This window comes from Ictalurus furcatus, chromosome 19 (genome assembly GCF_023375685.1).
Source record: "Ictalurus furcatus strain D&B chromosome 19, Billie_1.0, whole genome shotgun sequence".
In the NCBI taxonomy this organism is placed as follows: Eukaryota; Metazoa; Chordata; class Actinopteri; order Siluriformes; family Ictaluridae; genus Ictalurus; species Ictalurus furcatus.
Genome location: NC_071273.1, coordinates 2131965 through 2151255, shown reverse-complemented (window position 1 = coordinate 2151255; position 19291 = coordinate 2131965). Strand labels below are relative to the sequence as shown.

At 42.8% G+C, this 19291-nt stretch overlaps 1 protein-coding gene across 1 annotated transcript; it reads left to right on the top strand.

The window, feature by feature from the left end:
- The first annotated feature begins 1591 nt into the window (after positions 1-1591).
- Positions 1592-17558, top strand: LOC128623439 (lysine-specific demethylase RSBN1L-like). The gene is made up of 8 exons (XM_053650501.1): positions 1592-2233; positions 3548-3739; positions 7364-8046; positions 12009-12146; positions 12514-12656; positions 13752-13919; positions 14064-14172; positions 14619-17558. Exons 1-8 carry the CDS (start codon positions 1729-1731, stop codon positions 15597-15599), a joined length of 2919 nt encoding a protein of 972 aa, XP_053506476.1. The 5' UTR covers positions 1592-1728; the 3' UTR covers positions 15600-17558.
- The last annotated feature ends 1733 nt before the right edge of the window (positions 17559-19291 follow it).

Below are 19291 nucleotides of genomic sequence, written 5' to 3'. Positions count from 1 at the left end.
CCATTTCTTCTCCAAACATGGTGTGTAGTATCACATCCAAAAAGTTAAATTTTGCTCTCGTCTGACCTGACTACACTTTCCCAGTATTTCATAGGCTTGTCTAAATGAGTTGTAGCAAACTTTAAACTAGCTTCGACATGCCTTTTCTTTAGTAATGGAGTCTTGTGGGGTGAGCATGAGCAGTGGAGTGCATTGCCTATTGTTTTCTCTGTGACGATGGCACCTGCTGCCTCCAAGTGTTTCTGGAGCTCTTTCCGAGTGGTCCTTGGCTCTTGGGCTACTCTTCTGACTATTCTTCTGACTCCCTGGTCAGAAATCTTGCAAGGAGCTCCTGTGTGTGGCCGGTTGATGACGAAGTGATGTTGCTTCCACTTGCAGATAATGGCCCCAGTGGTATTTACTGGAGGATTCAGAAGATTTGAAATATGTCTGTATCTGATTCCATCAATATGTTTCGCAACAATAAGGTTGTGAAGGTCTTGGGAGAGCTCTTTGCTTTTACCCATCATGAGATGTTTCTTGTGTGACACCTTGGTAATGAAAAGCCTTTTTATAGACCATCAATTTACTAACCCAGCTGATATTAATTTGCACAGATAGGAGGTATAATTATTTATGGATTTCAGCTGGTTCCTTGCCTTGGAGAACTGCTTTTTCTTAGCGTGTTCAATACTTTTTTCCCCGTGCCATTCCACTTTATTGCACATAACTTCATTTATGGACTTTAATGTTGTGAATTCTTTATATATGCAGATTTCTTGAGTTAATGCTGATGTCTGGTGAAAATTTCATGTGAATAGCCTAATTGGAAATATATTTACTGAAAAAATGTTGACACGTTCAATACTTATTTCCCCCACTGTAGTTGTCGTTGTTTAAATCAGCCATAACAGTTAGGCTCTTGGGGTAACTAGTAACAGGGGCACTATCAAGTTTGTTAACATCAGGCTAAGTATAGCTATGTTTCCATCCACTTCCATCCATTCTTATGAGAATTTTGGGATATCACATAAAAACAAAAAATGCTGGATGGAAACGCTGCATGCGCTCAACTGAGGCGGATAATTGTTTCAAATTTATTTGATAACAAGACATGCGCATAAACTACGATGGAAACACATTTAGCTAATAAAATCCCCAATGAGAATAAAAAAAAGGCATGTGACTTTGCCTCAACAATTCATGCGATTGGATAATCGGCTCAGAAAAGTAAAAATGAGCGAGACAGAGATGTGGCGGTTTTCCAGGAAGTGACGGTTTTTGTCCTCTTGAGCACATGGGATGGAAACGGTGCTTTATTCACAAATGTTTTATGTGATATTCCACTTTAAATACATAACTTGGATGGAAACATGGCTTCCATGGCAGCACTAGTGGAGCCCCTGAGTAAGGTGTCACTAAAGGCCCACAAATGTTAATAAAACAGCTTTGACCGCAACCCTGATGAGGATAAAGCTTTACAGAAGATGAATAAACAGGACACAGGGGTCATTTTTACCGGGTGTATCATGAGGAGCCTCAGTTTAGCAGCACCATCCTGCTTCACTCTCTTTTCCCGCCTAAAGGAGTAATGACGCGCCATGTCTGTTTCTCGTGTCTCCGCCCACTACCGATCTGACGTCAGCGAACGACCCACCCACCCTGCAGGACAGTAGACGCTAAGCCCCGCCCCCCTCCTGCCTCTCACACAAACAGCGGCAGAGAGAGTAAATAGAGAAAAGCCCTAAGATGGCGGAGCCAATGAGCCTCATTCACTTTGGTTCAGCGACGAAGAGCCCACTCTCCAAGCCCAAGGAGTCGAAGCCGTCGTCCGAAAACCGAACGCAGTCTTCCCGGGACCACCAGGCTCCACCACCTAAAAAAGTTCGAAGCGAAGAGAAGAGCCTGAAGCCCAAGAAACTGAATGGCGAAGGCGGCGGCGGCGGAGGAGGAGGAGAGGGGAAGCAGCAGAGTTATGGCAGCCCGACAACATGGAGCGTCTCTCCCGTCAAGCCGAGCAGCCCCGCGCCGCCGCAGCAGCCTCCTCTCCACAAAGTGCACAGCGTGTTCAAGCAGAGCGCCTTCCTCGCTTCACCATCCAAACCCAAAAAGCTGAAGGAAAAGCGAGAGCACGACAAGGAGCGAGAGAAGGAGAAGAGGAAGCACAGGCTGGAGAGCAGCAGCAGCAGCAGCCTCGGGAGCGTCAGTGCTGCGGTCAAGAAGGAGAACGGAGAGCTGAAGTTAGTGCAGAAAGGTAACGCAGCAGCTGTCTCAGCTCCTCATCCAACATCTACACGCACTCACAGCACGATTTACACCGGATATATGATCTAGCGGAGTAGCTTTCAGCAGCTAGCCTGCAGGGCTAAGCTAATCGGTTAGCCATGTGGCTAAAGCTAGCGTGTGGATTTCAGTCGTTAGTAAGTGATGGCCGCAGTGTAAGAGCACAACAACACGGTGTGTGTGTGTGTGTGTGTGTGTGTGTGAGTGTGAGTGAGAGAGAGACTCAGAATTAGAATCAGAATGCTAATCAGGAATTAATTTTAATTATTATCTATTAGTTTTAATCTACTTTTTTGAACACTTGCTGATTTCAAATCATTATTATTATTATTATTATTATTATTGTTTACTGTGTGTGTTAATAACACATGGACATTTGATTTATAATCCTCACATTATATCCTTAATCAGAAGTTATTGTGTATTATTTGGCTTATTTACATTCGTTTTTAAAGCTTTAGTCTGTGTATACACACATTAAGTAAAGTTGCAGCTTATTAATAATCTAATGACACACTCACAAAAACTCAGTGAAGCTTATTTATTTGTATTAGATCAGTTGAGATTAGACTACCAGTTCCAGCAGCGATCCGAACCAGTTTTAATAGAAAGGTGCACAGTGCTGCGCTGGTGTGTGTCGACTTATTCCCATGTTTAAAAATGTACAGTTATAATCCTAACTTGATATTTCACATTTTTAAAAAGTAAAACATTTCAAATAACACAACAAAATTGGTCAGCTCTCTGTAACTCGAACCTGATTTACTAATCCTGTCTTCTCAACTTTCTGAATGTGAACGTCTCGCACGCACACACACTGTGGTGGTTTCTCCGGGGAAACGCCATCCTAAATGCAGAGAGAGAGAGTGCGCTTGGGAGAAACGTGTCTCTTGTTTGTTAGTTTTGTTTTCTAAATCTCCTGATAAAGACGATAAAGAGGAGGGAGTGTGGAGCTGTGGAACGTTAAGAGTTTATTACACCTCACGAACAGCCTGCTTTATTATGCAGCATGTTGAGTGTATTGTTCAAAGCGCAGCCATATTAAATCGAGAGCTTCGTATTAAACGACACAGCCGTACCATTACTGCCCTAAAACCAGTTGTATATGAGAGAGTATTTCTAATAGTGGTGTTATAATACACGACAGGCTCATTATCATCTTAATTAACAGGTAAAACATAATTCCAGTCTTATTTTTTGTTTGACCCGGGCTACAGGATGTCGAGCATGTCACACGCAGTTTACCAAATTCATTCATTCCTTTTCCTCTTTTATTTCCCTCCAGAGCACATCATCAAGGACAAACTGAAGGAGAGGGAGAGAGAGAAGGAAAGAGCGCGGGAGAAGGAAAAGAAAAAGGAAAGGGATAAAGAAAAGGAACAGGCGAAGGAGAAAGACAAGGAGAGGGAGAAGAAGAAGCACAAGTTGACGAATGAGATCAAACGAGAGAACGGAGAAGTGAAGCTGCCACAGAAAGGTGAGTCACAGACCTGTAGATATGGTACATACAGTAAAGGTTAAAAGTTTAACCTCTGTTTAAGTTTACATGGGTCAATTAAGGTAATTGGTGTAAGTTTTAGAAGCTTCTGATTGGCCAGCTGTCATAAGTAGGACCTGTGACTGTAAAAGGGCGCCTGCCGTTAGATGTAGTGATCTTTTTGCCTTTGCTACTGTGGAAAATCTGAGTAACTCCTCAAAAGTCATCAGAAAAGAAGTTGTAGATCTCCGTGAGTTCTTTTCCTCCTTAGAAGCAATTATCACACAACCAAAGGTTCATTAACTCCCAGGGGTGGACGCGAGCTTTGGTCTGAAAGGTTCCCCTGAACCCTTAGATGACGACAACAAAGAAACTGTTGAAGGATTTCGAGGCATCGGGTGCCACAGCATGTACACCCACCGTTAAGTCCTACATCACCATGATCTGAAAGGCTGTTGCGTGAGGAAGAAGCTCCTACCTCTTCCCAACGTGTGCAGGTGATCACCAGCCTTTCGGTTATCAGCGCTGTCTATGGAGGAGAAAGAGCGTGGCTTTCAGTCTGAACAACACCGTCCCAAATGTGAAGCGTGGGGTGGCAGAACGATGTTATGGACGTGTTTTGCTGGAAAAGTGAAATAGATGGCATCAAGGAGGATTATCTAGATATAGTAAAGAACTTTTCATCCTGTCTAAAGAAGTTCTGAGCAACTGAAAACCCGATGCAGTTAAATACAAGCTGAAATCAATCTGTCTCTGGTATTACTGTGAGCTCTTATAAGTAAACACAGTAGATACTAACACAGGAACTGTACGAGTACATGAAGTGTTTGGAGGTGTGAAGGAGTTGAACGTCTTCAGCCGTGGTGCGTGTATGCGAGAACTCTTTAAACCCTTTAACACTTCTACGTCTTTTTTTTTTTTTTACAGTCTTTAAAATGTATGCTTAATACATGCAAAATATATTTATTGCGACACAAAGGTTAAGTGAACAAACAAACAAGCAGGCATGTGTTTCCTTCACCGCTACCCACCCCCCCTTTGGCCATTACTTTAAATGAGCTTTAGCTGCAATTACAGCTGCAGATGTTTGGGGATGTCTCCAACAGCTTCTGCACACCTGTGCCCTGCAGGGGTCGTACCGCACATCTTCACCGATGAACACTGCCTGAACATGTGCCTTGCGTTCCCATTTTCAGTTCATTAAAACATCCAGCATATACAAGTTACATATAAGACCGAGTTGCGTGACATCTGACACATTTTAGGGTGGCCAGGTCTGTTCTTCTACGCCAAATCCGAATAGTTTTGAAGTGAGGTAGTGGCTGGAAGACATGAGCAATAATGAAATATTTGTTAGACTGCGAAGACTTGGAAAATGGCGAAAATATTTCGGGAACTTCTGTGGCTATGTTCAGGTCTTTTTAGTTTGGTTTTTTTTAAAGTGCAGTTGTGGTGGACATTTTGCTGAGACCTGGCAACCATGCACACCAGTCACAGCCAGGGTGTTAATGTTTAATTTTGTTCCATACTAATGCACAGCTTTTGTTGTGTTGTATGCCGCTATGAGCCTGAATCTCTCACACACACTCACACGGTGTCATTATTCCATTTCAGTTATTATGCTTCAATGGGCTAGCTGTATTCAGTGGTGTGACAGGTTTCCGTTTTACGGTAGCGCGGCTCTCGAGTTTCCAGCAGCATTGTTCAGGTTAGTCACTGCGGTGAGGCAGTGACCTGTCCTTCATAACGCCACTTCAGAGTGAGCGTCCACTATAAGACAGAACATTTTCCAAAAATAACTGAGAGAATATTCTCAGCACCGCCGTGTCCCTCTGTGTACAGCACCTTCCACAGCTTCCCAGCTCGGAGTGACCTCAGGAGACGACAGTTAAAAAAAAAAAACATGTCATAACCATTTCTCCATATCCACCCACGTGAAGCTAGGAAGGCTTCACACCAGATCAGCTAGCTGAACCCAGAAACCATGGTGGATAGGTGAAGACCCAGTGTCGTAGCTCACCTAACATGAAATTCTGTTCCAGGTGCAATAGTAATGTTCCCTCTGTAGTAGGGCTGCACAATTATGGTCAAAATGATAATCACGATTATTTTGAGCAATATTGAGATCACTATTATTCATTGATTTTAGGGACAATATATTTTTACTGCACTTTCACATTTAAATAAACAGACCTCTGCTTTCACCTCCATGTTGTGCTACATTCCTGCTCATGTACAAATCTTTACATCAAATACGACTGGTCCTTAAAGTGCATCATCTCGTAGAAGCAAAATATAAATAAAATTTAACCCAAAATATAGGATGAGTAAAAATAAAAAAATACCAGCAACCAAATGAGAACAATTCAGGCGAATGCAGAAAAGTCACTAACAGTGTTTACAGGAGGAGAGACGCAGACAAATCATCCAATAGAGCGGTGCAGGGATGACGTCATTTTGTATCGGAACCCGGAAGTTATCATCACACCGGTTCCCTCCACAAAAACCCAATAGGATTTTCACATAGACTTTTGGATTATCGCAAAAAATAATCTCTGTGATCAACACAAGATTACAACACTAACACGTTCTGTCCATCAAGATCACTTTCACAAATCAACACGACTTTTATGAAGTTTGAAGCCTAAATACAATCGCCAGAAATAAACAGCTAACCGTATGCTATAAACGATCTACACCACGGTCGCTCGACTTCAATGTCACCATCACCGAGCTTCCCACAACTTCTCCAAACTTTATTTAAAACATTTTCCATAATACGGATTTACTCTGTGGATGAATCTTCATCCACGTTTCTTTTTGGGAATTGTGCACAGCAAACCTGAACCAGTTTATCTGCACAGACTTTTCCTGTTCGGCGTGATGACGTTTAATGTCCCCGACAACCTCTGTAGTCTCATTTAGCAACATGTTAGTGTCATAACATTGGAGCGCGAAGCTGGCAGCATGAGCGTTAAAATGCTAACTCGTTTCCGGGCTTTGGCATTACAAATTGACGGAATCCCTGCGCCACTCTATGGTGACTGTAAGTTTAGGAAGCGCTTGATTTGATCTGCAGTGGAGTTTTCTATGAGCGGAGGACGAACTTTAGACGTCAGTATCGCAGTCGATTATGTTCATGTGATCGTGGGCAGTCAAAATCGTAATCGAGATCAATAGTTGATTAATTGTGCAGCCCTACTCTCTTGCATAAGGGTTATCATGGTTTAAAAAAAAGGGCAGACTGATATGATCACATCAATATGTATCATATTAACTTTTAATTTTGTTATTTTTACACCTTTAGAAGCTTAGCTACAATAATTATTTCCCATCTTAAGAACATCATTAGCTGAAAGGAACTCATGGTGGTTCAGGGTTAAGTAACACCTTCAATTATTGCTGTGGAGAACTGTTTACAATTGCCACAGCTGATAACGCTACACCCCCTACTGTTCAGGATGATTAAATCATTTATTGCGATTGTCTAAAATAGAAAATCGCAGTCGGCGAACAATCAGTATCGCACAAGCCAAGTATAAACACTTTTGATTTCCTGTTTCAGTTCCACCATTATTACATCTGTGGCCTCACTGAGTAATGCCCCTGTCTCTCTTCTTCTAGTTGACACGGAGAAACCGAAGGCAAATGCAGAAGAGCTGCTGCTCAAAAAGGCGAAGAAGAAAAAGAAAAAGAAACACAAAGAGGCGGAGAGACGCAAGCGGCCCAAGATGTACAGCAAGTCCATTCAAACGCTGTATTCAGCTCTGCTGAGCCCCGAGCTCCCAGGAATGCTGTCCAAATCGGAGAACGAATTCAAATCCCCTTTTCCCGTCTGTAAAACACTCTCGCTCTCCTCCTCTTCTACTGCCACTGTCAAGCAGGAGAAGGGCAGCTGCTCGAAGTCCAGCTGTGGAGCCGGGGACACCGGTACGGCAAGCAGTGGGAAAACTTCACAGCTCCATTCCCGGCTCCCGGGGATAGATGGTTTGGAATTTGGCCGGTTTGTCCACGTGGAGCAGCAGCCGAACGGCGGCGCCCTGGTCGTGCACGCCTACATCCGCGAACTCTCTGTTCTCTCACCCGAGGAGATGCAAAGGTTCGCTCATGAATTTGTGACACTGGCATTCTGCGAGGACCATAACGGAGCTGCGCACTACGTCATGGGCATCGTCCATGGAGCTGCCTCCTACCTCCCTGACTTCCTGGAATATTTTTCTTCCAAATTCCCCAATTCGCCTGTAAAGATGGAGATCCTTGGCAAGAAAGACATTGAAACGACCACCATGGCAAACTTCCACACTCAGGTGAGTCACTGCAAACTGTAAGTTGGAACACCGAGCAATAAATTCACTTCAGCAGTTCCAGTCCTTATCTAACGACTGACCAGTGATCTGATGACTATCCTGACCTAACAACTGACCAGTGATCTATTGACTGACCCGTGATCTGATGACTATCCTGACCTAATGACTGACCAGGGATCCGATTACTATCCTGATCTGTTGACTGACCAGGGATCCGATGACTATCCTGACCTAATGACTGACCAGGGATCCAATGACTCGGTTGTCTATATTTACTGTAAGGAAAGTCACTATGAAGTGACTACAGTTTCTGACTACAGTTAAAGGTTAAATCTGAGGAGAAGGTTGGTGATGGTAGGAGTAGCATTTATATTAGTTGACCAATACATAACAAAAAGTAATCGACTAGTCATCTTTCCCATAGTTATAGTAAATAACTGTTTCAGGACATGACTATTTTTAGTCCACATTGTATATAGGCCAGCTACACATGATGATGCGCATTATACACAGGACTACACAGAGTGTAGAGAGAGTTGTACACAGAGAGTTGACACAGACTCAATGACATCACCAAACTATTGGTTTCTTCTTTTGTGTTGCTTTTCCAGGGTTTTACGGCAGCCTTTTTCAGTTGTTGTTTGTTTTGGCATAGTGGGGGTTCTCCCCTCAGTCTCTTCAGGAGGTGAAATGAAAAAATTTCAGGGCATTCCAAATTATAGTATTGGCTATGCCCAATGTTTGTACAATGCCTGTGATTGATTTTTCTCTTTCTTTGTAGAATAACGGTATTTTCATCAGTAGGGATATTAGTTTTGTGGCTTTGTTCAGTAACTTGCACAACAGTCTTATAAAACAAAAACAAAAATAATTGTGATCATATTGTAGCTCTTGAGCCAGCCTGAAGAAATCATGATATATTTTTGCCAGATGGCCCATTCTTAATATCAAGCCATGTCACAGCCACTGGAGTTAGACCTCCAGGTTAAAAAGACTGTTCTCTTGAATAGTTACTGTGGGTCCTCTCTTCACACAAACTCTTTCCACCTGCTCTGCACCATGAATAGAAACTTGACCTCCATCACATGCCACGCCAGCATGGCCTTGCTGTCTCAGTGTACGCCAGTACCAGAGTCCCTGTTGCTGTTAGTCGCTGAAAATAAGAAAGCAACCGGATTGTGTTTCATGCTAAAGAATGATTGTTAGGGGTGAACTAGGTTTGGTACATTTGGTCAGGTGTACCGTGAAAGCTATTTTCGAGCCCCGGAGTGATTCAGAGAACTGATTCTTGGTCCTCTTGCAAACGGTGGTCCGGGGCTAGCTTCAACCGAACCATAGCATGGTCTACAATGTGTGTGGAAGCTGTCCGTGCTTGGCCTAACGTGTCATGTGAAGTGATTTATTGATTCAGCTTACTTGTCTACTTTCATGATTCCCAGGACAGGATGCTTATGGTGGTTGATGTATATAAAAACCAGACTTTCATAGAACTAGAGCTCTTTGCTAAGTTTACCTTTGTAGTATGAGTGCTTGCACTGAGCATAAAAAAAAAGGCAAATGGAATTGGCTTTGGAAAACTTTGGCGGTCAGTCTTTCGCATTGCTGTGAGGGAATTTTTACTCTAATTGCAGAAGTGCTGTAATTCAGCCACACTGGGGAGGATGAGGATTTTGAGCAAGAACTGCTGTTTAAGTCAAGTCAGGACTTTGACTTGGCCACTCCAACATCTTCATTTAGTTTCTTTTGACCCATTCAGAGGGGCGCTTGCTCTTGTGCTTCAGATTGTTGTCTTGCCGCATAACCCCAATTGCACATGAGCTTTCAGATCACGGACTGCTGACTGGACGTTCTTCCTCAAAAGCAGAATTCGTGGCTCCATCAATTATGGCAAGTCGTCCAGCATCCCTACACTATCACGCTACCACCACCGTGTTTGACTCTTTTTATCTTGGAACGCTGTGTTAGCTGTACAGAAGATGTAACGGGACTCATGTCATCTAAAAATTTCCACTTTCTACTCATCAGTTCACAGAACATGATCCTAAAGGCTTTTGGGGGTTGGCAAATATTAGACGCGTCTTTGTGGTCCTCCTGGTGAGCAGTGGATACCGTCTTTCTAACAGTGACATCATAAAAGATGTCCTTACATACGGCGAGCAAGGCCAGCAGATCCTTTTGTGACGTCCTGGATGAGCCGTCTATACCCTCTTGGAGGAATTTTGTTAGGCCACTTCAGGACAGCTTCACCACTGTACCGGGCTTTTCTCCATTTGGAGCTCCATTTGTTGCGTTTCAGTGGCACCCCAGAACCTTAGAAATGGCTTTATAACCCTTTCCAGACTGATATATTTTGATAACAAACGTTCTCTTTTGACCGTGGCACACTTCACATTGCTGAAAAGGTTTGATTTCAACAGGGTTGGCAGAATTTATATTTATGAGAAATATTTTGTAACTGCATCTATATAACATGCGTTTTGCATTCATAATAACTGTACCAGGTTTGCAGTGGAAATAAATGAAAGCAGAATAATCACATGGGTTAATTTCTGGCCTTGGTTTTTAACCTTGCGTGTGTCTCTTGATGCTTAACTGTAAATATCATGTCATATTTCAGTTATTTACTCTGGAGAGAAGACCACGTGGCTTGTCCTCTTAGTTTCTGGTGCTCATGATTCCAAGGGTCATGAATTCATTCAGCTCACAACTGACTGTGTTTGGCCTGAACACTCCTAATGTGTCCTAATCCGAGAGAAGAAATAACAAAAAGTGATTAGAGGGCAAAGTGAAGATAGTGGTGCACACACAGCACTGTGTGAGGGAACAGGAGCAGGGCTGTAGCTGCTCTCCAGCGGTCAGGCATGTATTACACACCACCCAGAAATGGAGCTTTGTGTGTGCTTATGTAACACTATAATACACTGTAGTGGTGCTGCTTAAGTAAACATGGCTGCTACAAATATCAATATGGCATGATGCGGAGGTGTCTCGAGGCAGCACGTTATAAATACAGCCTAAATTAGCCTTGCCTTAATATTAAAATTCTGTAATGATGCGCTGTATCGCATCGCTCAGTGGAGATGAGTAAAGGCATAATGCAGATGGATAAACGTGTTACTTTCAGCACTGAACGTGGGGCAGATGAATATCTGAGCAGTGTTTTCTGCGTGTCACGGACTCTTCTCCTTACTATCTGTTTAAGAACCGCACGTGGATGAGGGGGAAACAGCCAAACGTGGTGCACCAGGGCCTGGGAAACGATTGTCCACTGGTTGTCATAGATCTCCAGACCCGAACAGATTTAAAAAAAAAAAATTGAGCAGATCAATAATACAGAGAAGGGGAGACGGACCTTTAAAATAGAGTGTGCAGAACAGGCCCTTCTGGTTTAACTAGCTTTACACACATACGCGCACACACACACACACGCACAAGTGCTTTGTTTATCAGCGTGATCTACGTGGTGGTAAGTCTGGAGCGTTTTCTCACTCGTCTGATCCTCTGTTGATGCAACTGTGACCGTTCTACATGCTTTATAAACATTTTATTCTGTTTTGTGTAGGATTTTCACAATAAAGAATCACTACAATTACAGAATTAGCTAGCCCGTGATTGGCTAGTGTCACTGTGATTCACAGGAGAGAGCGAGAGTATGCCCCTCCCACCCAGAGAGCACGGTCGGTTTAGGTGCATTGGCCTTCAGCAGTGTGATTTATGATTGCTGGTGCGTCTCGGTTCTCTGCATGACGCCCGAGCTGGGAGAGATGTTGAACAGAGAGCCGTCTGTCATGCGGAAAGCCTTTTAATCAAGTACATACTTTTGTTTATCACATGATTGTTGTTGTAAAGTTTACGCGGAAGGTTCGGCTCCTCCTGAGGTCAGGTCTGGTGTAGTTCATATTAGAACGAGTTGTGTAGTGCCCGCCCTGATTGTGTGTTCTCTCTGTTCTGTGTGGCTGTAGGTAAAGAGAACCTACTCCCATGGGACGTACCGCGCTGGGGCCATGCGCCAGATCAGTCTGGTGGGAGCCGTGGATGAGGAGGTGGGGGATTACTTCCCAGAATTCCTCGGCATGTTACAGCAGTCCCCCTTCCTCGAAGTGAGTATGATTTTAGACGTGTTTTGGGCAGACCTGCCGAAAAGTTCTTGGATGTAAACAAACACATTTTATGCTGTGTCTGAATCTATACACTTGCCATCCACTTTATTAGGAACACCTGTACAACCACTGGATAACTGCATGTAAGTAAATGTGCAGGTGTTCCTAATAACATAGATGGCGAGTGTATATAATCTGCAACATGGAGTGGATGAATTTGTTTGAGTAGCTGACCATCTTGAATACAGCGTTAGGCAATTTGTGAAGTTCATATTTATATTAAGACGTTGTGCTGATGCGCACGCTTTGGAATCTCCATAGTCATTTGTTTGTGTGTGTGTGTGTGTGTGTGTGTGTGTGTGTGTAGCGGACGTTGCCATGGGGAACATTCTCCAGTCTGAAGCTGAAAAGCCCTACAGAGAGTGATGACGGGCCGATCATGTGGGTTCGGCCTGGAGAGCAGATGATCCCCGTCACTGACATGCCAAAGTCTCCTTTCAAAAGGAAAAGGTAACACACTGGCTTCTGTTTTTTTAAGCAACCGATAAAGTAAAAGCAGAGTAGTCTGTATACAAGGAGAGGATTAACAACGAGAACGGGTTGGAGAAACACATTTTTCAAATAATCTGTTTGTTTCATTTAAATGGACTTAATGCTTTTTTGCTCCATTTAGCCCCACCCACTCCTATTTAAGATACTTTGCGTAAGATTTTGTGAACTAGTCCTAGGATTTTACCTTCAGAACACTCGTGGTCATGGGCATCTCAATCTTCCGGAGCTTGATTTAATCAAGCAGCCGCCATAATACAGGACTGCTGGATTGATTTGCAGGAAACTTTAATGCCTTCAGAGTTGAAAGCGATGCTCAGGAGGATATGTTTCTGGGGAAGTCTGCAAAGAGTGGGGTGTGGTCACCCATAGGGGGTGGGGTTACATTTAAATACAGTTTCTCATATTCTGTAATTCTCAAAGTGTGAATTTATGGCTTTATTTATTTATGGCTCTATAGATATTTATACTTTATTGTGAACTGGTAACTTTATTATAATAAATACAATGCACAGTGTACCACAAGAGGGTAGCAGCGGTCTGTAAATCTGACCTGTGTGCTTTTTTATATATATATATATATATATATATATATATGTGTGTGTGTGTGTGTGTGTGTGTGTGTATTTGTGTTTCTCAGATACCTGTTTATTAAAATGATTTATTCAGAGAACCTTTGTAAAAACATTCACCATACTGGTGTTTGGTATCTTTTTTTTTTTCTTTCTCCATCAGCACAATCCGGGCAAGTTGAGTCGATGACTCCCCCTTTTTTTTTTTTTTTTTTCTTTCTTCCCCCCCCCCCCCCATTTAAACGTACTACATCAACACACTGGACCCAAAAACACAGCAATGAATTTAGAAAATGACGTTTGTTTGTTTATTTATTTATTTTTAACTTGACACCACATACAAAATGAAGTGTTGTGAGGGTTTACAAATGTATGTAAGATAGTGTGTAAATAGTGCAGAATCGTCAATATTAAATATTTCGAAATTCCCATCCCAGGCCATAGTCTCAGACGTCTGGACACCTTACATTTTGCCCCTTTACAGGTCAACCAATGAGATCAAGAACCTGCAGTACCTACCTCGGGCAAGTGAGCCCCGTGAGATGCTGTTTGAGGACCGGACACGTGCGCACGCCGACCACATTGGACAAGGCTTTGAGAGGCAGACCACTGCTGCAGTGGGTGTGCTTAAAGCTGTACGTTGTGGAGAGGGGTGAGTCTCACACACACACACACACACACACACACACACACACACACACACACACACACACACATCAAAATCTGTGCAATATAGATCCGATTATATGTACAAGTTACTTCATTAACTAGTAACTGATTGATGTGTCGCGTGCAGCATGGAGCCTCCTCGTATTACCAAAGATGTGGTCTGCTTCCACGCTGCGGATTTTGTAGATGTCGTGCAGCGATTACAGCTGGATCTGCATGAGCCGCCCCTGTCGCAGGTGAGTCTTGATTCCCTGCATGCTTATCCTCTTTCTTCTAATGCTCTAGATGCCGTGTATTTTTAAACGTGGTCATCCAGTACAGTTTTAATATTTTTATGGTTCAAGGAAAAAGGGTTTCTTCCTGGGTTCTCCGGGTTTCCTCCCATCACCAAGTGTCATGCCACTAGGTGGATTGCTGACTCTAAATTGCCCCTAGGTGTCTGTGAAGACTGTGAATTGGCCGTGACAGTGTCGTCATATGAGACGGAATAACCATCTTATAACTGAATCCTTTATGGTTTTTTAAATTTATTTTTTATAACCATTCCAAATCTGATTACTCGTGACCTGCCACACACCGGTCCCTGAAACTGAGACAGCGTATTAGCTAGAGCTATGCACTAAACACAAGTTTATCTAATAATGTGGCCACTGTTAACAGATGTGTCTGTGCTTGTCCTCAGTGTGTCCAGTGGGTGGATGATGCCAAGCTGAACCAGCTGAGGCGTGAGGGCATCCGATACGCTCGCATCCAGTTGTATGACAATGACATCTACTACATCCCGCGCAGCGTGGTGCACCAGTTTAAGACTGTGTCGGCGGTGTGCAGCCTGGCCTGGCACGTCCGCCTCAAACAGTACCACCATGACGCCGAAGATGAGAAGGAGGACAAGAAGACAGTCACCTCCCCCTCCGCATTTATCAAGCAGGATCCCTTGTGTGAAGCTCGGAGTGTGCCAGGTTCGCCCACCTTCATCGACCCTAAACAGGCCAGAGATGTCCCACCCGTGCCCCGGATCAAGGTTGAGGAGGCAGAGCTTCTCCCTGACAGGACGCCGAAAGCCCCCTCTTCTGGCGCAGCAGCAACGCCGCCGTCGGCTCCTGTATTGGACCAAGCCAAAGCACACCATCACTCGCACACACTCGCCCCGAGGTCCATGCCCGGCCTGAGTTCGGTGCCGACGAAGCACACGCCCGCCTCGACACCAACCAAACATGCGCAGCCGTCCCTGCCGACCAAACATCCCTACAGCTCGACGTCCGTCAAACACGCGCACTCCGGCTCAGCAGGTAGACACGGCCACTCTTCCATCACGTTCAAACCGACCCACTCCTCGGGCACCACGCCAACCAAACACACACACACTACTACTTCAATACCTAAACATCTTTATTCCCACAATCCCAAAACCAGCTCTGGACATTCGGACAGTCGGACTGCCCCGCCCCAGTCAGGTTCGTCTCAGCCACAGATTATTTCTGTTCACCAATCATTTCCATCACAATCGCAGGTTCTTCACCAGTCGGTTCTGCCTCAGCAGCAGTCGTCCTGGCCGGACAGAGCCTCAGACTCTCTTCACCCAAAGGTCACCCCACAGGACACTCGGCCACACCAGCCACTCAGCCCCCTCTCTCGTGAACAGCAGAAAGACTTTTTATGCTGATTTGTACATAACTGTTTTTAAATGGGCTTTTTTTCGGTTTTATCTTCTTAGTTTTTTTTCTTTTATCATTTTTTTCTTTTTTTGGGGTCAACTTTTCATTTCTATCGACGCAAAGAGGCAACGCTGAAAGGAAAGGTGGGCCTGACCACTTCTCCAGCGACAGTGCGAGATGAGATGGAAGGATGTCCAGTTTGGCCGTGACCGATCGAAATACACAGCAAATGTAGCGAATAACATTCCTCAGTGCCTGCCTGTAACTGTGAACTGTCGTCATAAGCACTTAGGGCCAGCTGCACTGCTACCCTGCAGGTCGGATTAATACAAAACAAAATAAACCCAAACAGGTCCTCCAATAATATATTTTTAAGTTGTAGGCTATAGTTATGTATTAGAGCTGACATGAACATATATATATTTTTTTTAAGATGAGATGAGACAGACTTCTTTTAATGACTCCAGGCTTTTCCATAGAGCTTATTTATATCAAGTTTTTTTTCTTTCTTTTTTTTTTGTTCCTTTTTTTTTGTCAGCACTGTAGTGTGTGTATATAACATTTTTTTTCTAAGAAAATGTGTAGTTTGATTTATATCTAATTAAGAACCTTGTAATAAAAAAAAAAAGTTCTTGAGATTTGGATTGTCATCATGTAAACAAGGGCTACACCGAATGATCAGACTGACCATGTTAAAGGTAAAGGTGTGGGCTGCCCCTCCCTGCCTGCTACACGTGTCTGCAGTCTTCATTACCCTGTCAACCTTTCCCTAGTTGCTCTGTGTAGACCGTACGACAGCTATGTTAAAAGAGAAATTAAGATTAAAAGCATAGGATCACTGCGCAAGGAGATTTATTATTTTTTTGTGCTGTTGTCAAAATTGATTTTTTGTTAAATTTGCATTTGTCTAGCATCCAGCCAGGGACACCAAGCTCCTGCACACCAGATGCATTTTGTTTTGGCAAAAATAAGCCTTTCACATGGTCACACACATCTCAATTTTTTTAGATTAATAGACCCAGATAGTATGTGGACACCTCACCATCACACATGCAGATGTACACCAGGTGCAGAATAACAAGCTTCCGTGATGCTCTGACCACTCTGCACTGGTCCACCACTTTCACCCCCCCAATCTGCTGAACCAAGGACATGTTTGCCAATCAGTTCCAGCACCTGGAGAACATCTGCACAACACACACACATACACAGAATATACTTTCTGAAAAAGAAATATACACACATATACAGTCCCTGCTGAAAGTATTGGAACAGCAAGACCAATTCTACTGATCAGAATTTCAGCTTTCATTTCTTCATATTCGCATCTAAACGTGTTAAACAACTTTTGTTTGATTGCACCCATTTTTCAAGTGATAAAAAGTATTGGAACATGTGACTGACCGGTGTTACACAGGTGTGTCCTGTTAGATTGGTTGTTTAAACAATTAATAGCTCTGGGTTTCACCTGTGAAGACTGCATTTGTTGTTAAAAAGGCTAAGCCAACATGAAGATTAGAGAGCAGTCTATGGGAGAAAAGCAAGCCTTTCTGAAGCTGAGAAAAGAGGGAAAATAAATCCAAGGCATTGCACAAACATTGGGCATAACCAATACAACATTTTGGAATGTCCTGAAAAAGAAAGAAACCACTGGTGTACTGACAACCAAACATGGAACGGGTCGGCCAAGGAAAACAGCAGCTGATGGCAGAAATATTGTGAGAGCTGTGAAGAAAAACCCAAAAACAACAGTCAGTGATATCACCAACAACATCCACAGGGCAGGGGTGAAGGTCTCACAATCCACCGTTCAAAGAAGACTTCGAAAGCAGAAAATATAGAGGCCAAACCACAAGATACAAACCACTCATCAGCAGTAAGTATAAGAAAGCCAGACTGGAATTCACAAAGAAATACAGAGACGAGCCAAAAAAGTTCTGGAACCAAGATGAACCTCGACCAAAGTGTGGAGAAAGAAAGGATCTGAGTATTTCCATGCAAATATAAACCTTACCTTAAAAAAAAATAAAGCTCTTAACAATAGAACAAACCCCTTTTTGACGTTGTCCATTCAGGTCTGCATTAATGTGCTGTAATAGAAATGTTAAGGAAATTGCCATGTTTATCCACCAATACTAAAATACCATTTTCAACCAGCCATATTTCATGTTTTCAAATGAGGTGTCAAAAACCTATTTTTTAAAATGTTATATTAACAATAATCGTTTTTGCAGAAAGATGGACAAATGTCTGAGAAATAAATACACTCGCTTTGTAACAACACTGATGTCTTTTGAGTTTATAATGGCTATACTTAGGAAGTCACCAAGCTTCAGTGCTGTGTCATCCATAACGTTTTCAAGATTAAGTTTATATAGATAATATAAAAACTTCAAACTTTCTGTACAATGCCAAATTATGTCCATGCTAATTATGATCAACACCTCATCTCCGTTGTTTGCTCTGAACAACCATAATAATGTGTTACGGAGGCTTCATATTTAATCGTATGCACCAGCGCACTTTTGTTTACCCGGATTCTGCTGTTAGATGACTGACTTATATTACTGCAATCTGTTTCTGACTTACTGTATATCAGAACATTTTAGAAATGTAATTCATTCATTTTTTCTAGTAACATAGAAGAAATTAAATTCTAACAAGAGCACCATGGGGATTTACAGATCACTATGTTATTGTTTTTTTTGACACATGACTGTGATTTGAACTCCATCCATCCATCCATCCATCCACTCTCCACACTGCTTGTCCTCTGTAGGGTCGTGGTGATGCTAGATCCCTGCATCTTATGCTGTAGGAAGGGAAACACCCTGGACATCACAGGGATAACACACAAACATATACTCATACACTCGCACTCACACCTACGGTCAATTTAGTGTCATAGATTCACCTGACCTGCATGTCTTTGGATTGTGAGGGGAAACCGGCGATTTGAACTCCAATATGATAAATATTTAAAATAGCTGCCGATGTATCTAGAAAGCAATTCTGTACCTTTCGTTGTCTCTAAACTGAGTCTTGAACAATGCCATGCTGGTTACACCTTAACAGCGTAAGAGACGTTATGAACTCTGGTTTAACTCCTTGTGGCGCTGTGATTTCACTTTAAAGTTGACTAATTGTGCAGCCTTACCATACTGGTGTCTCAGAGGTTTGGTGGATTAAATACCCACTAGAGGTCTCTGTTAAAGTTTTTAAAGCATTTTTGTTATGCTTTTCTATAGTCAGGTAAGTGCTGCTTTCCGAACCGTCACGTCCTTTAGAAAGGGTTTTCCTCATAAATGTGAAAATTAAAATAAAATAAAATTTCATGTTCCATGGAGAAGCCAACGCTTCTCCGTTCGGTGTGTATTAATACTTCTGGTTTGTGCATTTTATTGCACAGAATTCCTACAAAGTATGTTGTCTCCCAAAAACATAGAAAACATTTGTATAGACTGATATTTTTCTGATGTTTGGACTCTATCGTCGGGGGTTGAGTAAAATATAAAAAGATTGTTCAGTATACTGATAATTGATAATAAATACATTCTCTGAGAATTTATATTTTATGTGTTGACTGTAAATGTCATACATAACACTGGAATTGCTCATCTGCTTATGATCCAAAACATACAAGCTCATCTGTGAAACATGGTGGAGGTAGTGCTGCGGGTTGGGCTTTCATGGCTGTTTC